Below are 7,166 nucleotides of genomic sequence, written 5' to 3' on the forward strand. Positions count from 1 at the left end.
AAAGCGACTCCTGGTTGGAGTTGTGGGATTTTCCCAGCTCTGCCAAGTCGCCGGGCTTCTGCCTCCAAGGTCCGCCTCCAGCCCGCTGGAGGATCCTCTCTCCCGCAGCACCCAGCAGCTGGGACTGTCCGCCCAGCCTTCGCCCTCGCCCTAGCCCTGGCCTCTCCCCGGCGAATGTGGTGAGCCTGGCCCTAGTCCGGGGGTCTGTCCTCGCCCGGCCATCTCTCGCGGACCTGAGGAGCAGAGAACAAGGGAGGGGTTGGTGGAAGCGAGAGGAGGTAGGGCTGGTGCGAACGCCCAGAGTTTCCAACTTGGGGGTGGCCAGTGGGGGTCAGGGGAGAAGAAAAGCGGTTGCAGGTGGCGGTGGGGACCCGCGAGGGGACGCTGGGCAGGGTCCCGCTGCGCGCGTTCCAAGCCCTCCAGGCAGAGAGACCTGGACCCTGTCCCCTGTTCCATCGCACGGTGAATTCCCGTCCAGCCTTCTCCACTGCGAGACCCTCGTCCGCCAGCCTCCGCCCCTGTTTCTTTTTCTCCGAGGGAGGGTTCGCCTTCCGCCTCCGGAGCCTCGCATCCCCACCTGCGCTGCGCGGGGCGGTGCGGGGCGCTCACGCTCGGCGGCGGAGGTGGGCGGCGGATCGTAGCGGCGCCCGCCTCCCAGCGGCTCCGACCGCCTTGCGGACGCCGCGCTCTCCGGCCCTCCTGCGCGCGCCGCTGCCCTGCCCCGTCGGAGCGGACCGAACGGGGCCTGCCTGTGGGAACCGTCCAGTGCCCTCTCCGGGTCAGCCGGCTCAATAAACATCAGACCGACAGGCGGCACACGTCTGGCTTCCACGTCTCAGCAGAAACGCGAGGGCCGGGTCAGTAAGTATAAGTCCTAACTGATTGACCTTCTGGGAATGAGAACACCCTCGAAGAAGCTTTCGGGCCCTTTGAAGAGGGGTGGGGGAGGTCCTCGTGAGTGGAGGGGCTTTTTTCCCCCCACATTTAGGCCGAAGGTGGGTATTGTGGGTGATGCCATCCCTGTTTTCTGCTTTCACTGGAATAGTCCTTACCCAGTGAAGATTCTTGACTCTTTCCTTGACTCTTCTTAGAGAGAGGTAATTATCTTTTCACTGTTACTGTTCCTGCCCCTTTAAAAAGCAAACATCTGTTTAGGCAGGAAGGTCATACTGCATTCTTCAAAGCTGTTCAAGAATGGACACGCTTATGAAAGCATTCGCTGGTTCTCCACCAGAAGGGCTCACCCCCTGGTAGGAGCATATGGTGCACCAAAAGGAGGTAAAAGGAAAAGCTTTAAGGCTTTTGGTAATAAGGACACATCCTGTAAACCCGATGACATGAAATACACAGTGTTGTTTTCAAGGGTCAGAGGCTCAAATACACAGAGACATTCCCAGTCGCTTTGGTGAGTATTTTCAACTTTCTGCTTATCAGGAAAACAGTCAGGTCTTACATAGAACGTTCTTGGATGTCCACACCCCCTCTCTCCAGGAATCATATATCTAGGGCATGTGGCATATTTTCTGGGATTTTTCCCTGAGGAAAATTCCTGGAAGGTTTTGTGATGGTTAAGATGTTAAGTTTTTCCTAAGGCCAACCTGTGACAATCAGAATAAAACCCCACAAATTTAAATATGGAGTCAAAGCATAAACTGGTTTCCCACCTGGATAATTTGAAGTTCTTTGAATCTCTAAGGAAAAAAGCCCTGAAGCCATTTTCCTACTTAAAAAGAGATAGTTCTATAGCAGAATCTCTAAAGATTCACTTATTCAAGAAAACCGGACCACTCACAGTTCTCCTTAAATGTCTTGAACAATATGAATGCCTCATTTTTCCCTTATGTCATGGAAAAGGTTTTCCCCTTTTCTGTTCATCTTTTAATTTGTGTGCTTTTGGGTTTTTACTCTGGCAGCTCCCTCTATGTACACTCTTATCTGCGTCCACTTTTCCCGAAGTGCAGTCATAAAATACCTTCTCTGGGTAACACTCTGACCTGGCTGCAGGCCAGTCATGTGCTTGAGAACAGCTATTAGAATCCATATGCTCATACCCTGTGGATCAATAATTGTTCCTGTAGAGAATCTTTAAAGGAAGGAATAAAGAGATTGAAAATGAAAATGAGATTGAAAAGAAAAGACAACATAAGTTAATAAATCAAGTATGCTGCTAATAACCTTCTGTCTCAGGCTTGCTCTCAATTTAGTTTGCTGCAAACCTCAAACTCAGACCTTCTGGAGTCTCCTTAGTTCTGTTAATGACTTGTCAGGATTGACTAATTGTGCTCTGTAAAGTGCCTTTCTTAGTCCAAAGGAAATGGAAGGGCCCATCAAATAAAACACTCCAAGATCTGAATAGTTAATTTCCACTTTCTCTAGTCACTAAAGGATGGAGGCAAGTGGAAAAGAGGGCCTGGGGTCCTTGCAACATTCTATTTGAAATGTATGCAGAGAGAACTAGAATAAATCAGTAAAGCAAATGCATGAGTGCATGAAAATCTCTATCTCTGTGATAAGTAACTATTGCGTGGGGGTTGTGTGTGTGCGCGCGCGCATGTGTGTGCGCGCATGTGCGTGCGCACGTGTGTTAAGCCCTTGAAAGAGAAAGTTTCCTTATGATGGATACTGACTAACAATTTGTAATGTTCTAATCTTGGAACAACTTTCTTGTAGAGGTGGTTACCTGATTAAGAACAAGAAAATAAGCACAGAGATGTCATATCAGAGCAAGAATCCTATATAGGCAGTAAAGGAAAGGATCAAAATTGTTACTATGTATTTTGCTGACCTCAATTATTCAGTAAAATTGTGCTTTCCTTTCGCTTCATATTTGCTAAGCCTTAAACAATGGATGGAAACAATCCAGGCTGCCTCCTGAAAGAGACTGCTGTTTGTGGGGAGGCTGAAGCAAAACAAATGTGATGTGTCATGTACTCCTTGCAGCATTAGAAGTGAGCACAGGTTGTTGGGGTAAGTCAACAGGGAGGGCAGAGAGGCATGAGAAAGGATGCTGGAATTGGAAGTAGTTACACATGACAGAAGCATCAGATATATCCTAAGATGTCAGGAGACATGAAGGCAGGGTTGAGTTCAAGGAAAGTTGGGATTTTCTTGTGTATGTCAGTGTTATCAACCTGTGCATGCAGCACCTGTAGTGGGAGAGCAAATGCAGGAAAGCAGCTGAGCAGATCATGCAAAACAGAACCCATTCAGAATGCAAAAGGGAAGGAATTTAATGCAGAAAATTGGTTACACAAGTGAGGGAAGCCAAGCAGAGGGTGTTGAGGCCACACAGGGATTAGCAAGAGCAAAGAGTCATTACTACCTCCAGCTAGAGAGACACAGGGAGAAAGCAGTGTGACTGAAGACAGGGACCGCATGCCTCCACTGGAAACAAAATCACTCTAGGCCATTCCTGTGGGATCCAGCCACAGAGGGACAGCTGAGGCGCTGGTCAGAGGAGAGAGGGAGCGAGAAGAGTACAGTAGCTTCTGACTTCTCCCTTCCTCCTGCCTCCTAGTTACCTGCCAATGCTTCCTGTTGGCCAAGCCCAGCCAGCATCCCAATTACTTGGGTGCCTGAAAATATGGTCCACAAGAGGCAGCCCTCCAGGGACAGAGGAGGAATGGAGCTGGGCAAACAGGCTCAGCCAGGCATTGTCTGTGGGCTGAATAAATATGACTCACCTACCAATGTAGGTAGATGCGATTATCATTAATAAGAAAACAAATTCATTTCAAAGAGGTTCTGAATTAATGGTGGCAGCCTTTGTCATTATGAATATATTCAAAAAGTACGGCCATTATGATGCTGGGCTCCAGATGTTTTTACAGACTTGAAAAAGTAACTTTATATTAGAAACTGACTAATATTAGTTGAAGCAATTTGGAGATGTTGGGGAAATGAAATGATCACATTTGAATTTCAGAAAAGCCATTTTAATGTCAGAATGTGCCCTGTTCAGTAAATGTAACAGCTTCAGAGTAAGGACACCATCCTGCTGTCTTTTCCCCCAGCACAAATCCTAATTCCTGACATTGGGTTTTAAATACTTGCTGAATTCATGTTTGAATAAGTATAAACATTACGAGGGTGGAGCCACCTCTGGCCTTTAGTAGATGCTCAATTTTATTAGTTAAGTGAATGAATGAATGAGGAAAGAAACAAAGGAAAGAAGGAGGGAGGGAGGGAAGGAAGGAAGGAAGGAGAGGAAGGGAGATCACTTGCACAACTATTAGAGTAATTATGGTAAGAAATCAAGAAGGACAAAATTAACGTGGTAGAAATAAGAGGCCCATTGAGAGAGATATGTAAGAGTAGTCTGAGGGTTCTCTTAAATATGTGGGCTAAAGGGAATGAAAAAACCTACATAGTTAACCTGCTTCTTAAGTAGGCCACATAGAAGGATTCTGAGGGTTGAAGGGGGTGATTGGAGAAGAAAAGTGTTAAAACTTTTGTACTCAGGGATTAAGAGAGATGAAATTCAGATTGGACATATTTTCATACAGTTCCTGTGTAGGATTCTGCTGTATGTCAGGTGAGAAGTTTATTTCAGATCATCAAAAAAGTTACTGTTTTACACTGGCTACCTATTTTTAATGCTAATCCCTGCATTAGAAAAAATGGCTATGAAACAGAATTAGCTGTTTATCTTAAATATTTTGTACTCCTAAAGTCCAAGCAACAGGCAAAGGATTTTAATATTTCTCTCTTTTCTGTGCAATCAGTTGCTATATTTATAAATTTAAAACAATCAGGATAGTAAAGGAAACTTTATCTACCTTAAAACTAATTTGATGAATTTAAAGCAGCTACACAATTAATTGATAATATTTATAATATCCCTCTCACTTAAAATGGATTGAATCACTTTGGTGGCATTCACATAGGAATTACGTCTGTACTATAGATATTACATTTTGCCTTCATAATATACATTTCAGTGATCTGATTTAATTCATCTACATTTGTGAATAGACTTATTAAAGGGTCCACTTTATTGAAATGCCCTACTATGTGCAATTTTAGGGATCAGAGGACAGGTACTTTGAGCCCCAACCAAAAGGAAACCAATCCATTCTGTGATATTCCTTTCACCCTTGAGCTTTCCTTGTTCCACATTTGTTCATTTTTTAAATTGTAGATCCGTGTGCTAGTTGATGAAAATGGGCCCATTAGGTGCAGAGACTGATGAGAACCAGACAGTGGAAGAAATGAAAGTGGAGCAGTTCGGTCCAGGGCACACCACACCTAGAGGGGAGCTGGCGCCTGACTCTGAGCCGGAGCTTATAGACAGCACCAAGCTGATTGAGGTACAGGTCGTCCTTATATTGGCCTATTGCTCCATCATCTTGCTTGGGGTGATTGGCAACTCCTTGGTAATCCACGTGGTGATCAAATTCAAGAGCATGCGTACAGTAACCAACTTTTTTATTGCCAACCTGGCTGTGGCAGATCTTCTGGTGAACACCCTGTGCTTGCCATTTACACTCACCTACACCTTAATGGGGGAGTGGAAAATGGGTCCTGTCCTGTGCCACTTGGTTCCTTATGCCCAGGGCCTGGCGGTACAAGTGTCCACCATCACCTTGACAGTCATTGCCCTGGACCGGCATCGTTGCATTGTCTACCACCTGGAGAGCAAGATTTCCAAGCAGATCAGCTTCTTGATTATTGGCTTGGCTTGGGGCATCAGTGCCCTGCTAGCAAGCCCCCTGGCCATCTTCCGGGAGTATTCACTGATTGAGATTATCCCTGACTTTGAGATCGTGGCGTGTACTGAGAAGTGGCCTGGTGAGGAGAAGAGCATCTATGGCACTATCTACAGTCTTTCCTCCCTATTACTCCTGTATGTTTTGCCTCTGGGTATCATCTCTTTTTCTTACACTCGTATCTGGAGTAAACTTAAGAACCATGTCAGCCCTGGAGCTGCTAATGAGCACTACCATCAGCGAAGGCAAAAAACCACCAAAATGCTGGTGTGCGTGGTGGTGGTGTTTGCGGTCAGCTGGTTGCCTCTCCATGCCTTCCAACTTGCGGTCGACATTGATAACCAAGTCTTGGACCTGAAGGAGTACAAACTCATCTTCACTGTGTTCCACATCATCGCCATGTGCCCCACCTTTGCCAACCCCCTTCTCTACGGCTGGATGAACAGCAACTACAGAAAGGCTTTCCTCTCAGCCTTTCGCTGTGAGCAGAGGTTGGATGCCATTCACTCCGAGGTGTCCGTGACGTTCAAGGCTAAAAAGAACCTGGAAGTCACAAAGAACAGTGGTCCCAATGATTCTTTCACAGAGGCTACCAACGTCTAAGGCAACTGCCATGTGAAAATATATGGGTGAATTCTGACCAGAGTTGTAAACCTGGTTGAGTAGGGCGTGCAGGTGCATCCTGATTTCCCATTTTAAGGAAGCATCTGAATGGAAGCATCTGCAGTGTAATTTGTGGAAAACTGGTTGGCAGGGTCTAGTAAAAACACTCAAATTCAATGGCAGGGCAACAAAACAGTGCTTACAGTTGCTTGGATGGCAGGTTGGATTATGAGTAAAAGCAGCGAGAAATGGTTTTGACCGTTTCCCAGAGTGAAGGAAACATGATCAAAGAGTTGGTGTTATCAGCATTGCTAAAAGGTGGTGAGTAAAAAAGTTGACTTTCAAGTCACATTAGGGCATAGATTGGGGATGACATGTAATTCGCTGCTCTCCCCTCATCTGATGAAAAGGCTACCAACACCATTTCCATAGAAAGTCACAGACTCTTCTCTATTGTATTTTGCCTTTTTTGCTATTCTTTCTATGGACTAAAACCATCAGAGCACGCTGCAGGTAAATGTTACCAATTATTTGAGTGACTTCAAGAAAATAAAATGAAATTGTCTATGTAATTAGTCTTTTGGCAAATGATGGGGGAAATCTTTACCACCCAGTTAGCCAATTGTTTTTTAAAACCAAATACACATCTAATGAAAAATTTCTTCAACTTAGAATCAAAGGCTGAAATTCTCAGAGAGATGTAAACCATCATTTAACTTCTCATTTCAAGTTGTCCCTGCTTTATGTGGTTACTATTTTGATAACAGGCATGCAACACAATACTTTTAATCATTGCTAATTGTTATACATTTTTGAATACATTATTCCTGTGTTGGAGCTTTGTCTTCACTAAAA

At 45.2% G+C, this 7,166-nt stretch overlaps 1 protein-coding gene across 1 annotated transcript; it reads left to right on the plus strand.

Annotated features, from left to right (window-relative positions):
• The first annotated feature begins 728 nt into the window (after nt 1-728).
• NPY2R (neuropeptide Y receptor Y2) lies at nt 729-6,497 on the plus strand. The gene is made up of 3 exons (XM_057728910.1): nt 729-865; nt 4,420-4,422; nt 5,141-6,497. The coding sequence occupies exon 3, from the start codon at nt 5,157-5,159 to the stop codon at nt 6,309-6,311; it is 1,155 nt and encodes a 384-aa protein (XP_057584893.1). The 5' UTR covers nt 729-865; nt 4,420-4,422; nt 5,141-5,156; the 3' UTR covers nt 6,312-6,497.
• Nucleotides 6,498-7,166: the final 669 nt, after the last annotated feature.

The sequence above is a fragment of the Hippopotamus amphibius genome, chromosome 3, assembly GCF_030028045.1.
Source record: "Hippopotamus amphibius kiboko isolate mHipAmp2 chromosome 3, mHipAmp2.hap2, whole genome shotgun sequence".
NCBI classification, from domain to species: domain Eukaryota; kingdom Metazoa; phylum Chordata; class Mammalia; order Artiodactyla; family Hippopotamidae; genus Hippopotamus; species Hippopotamus amphibius.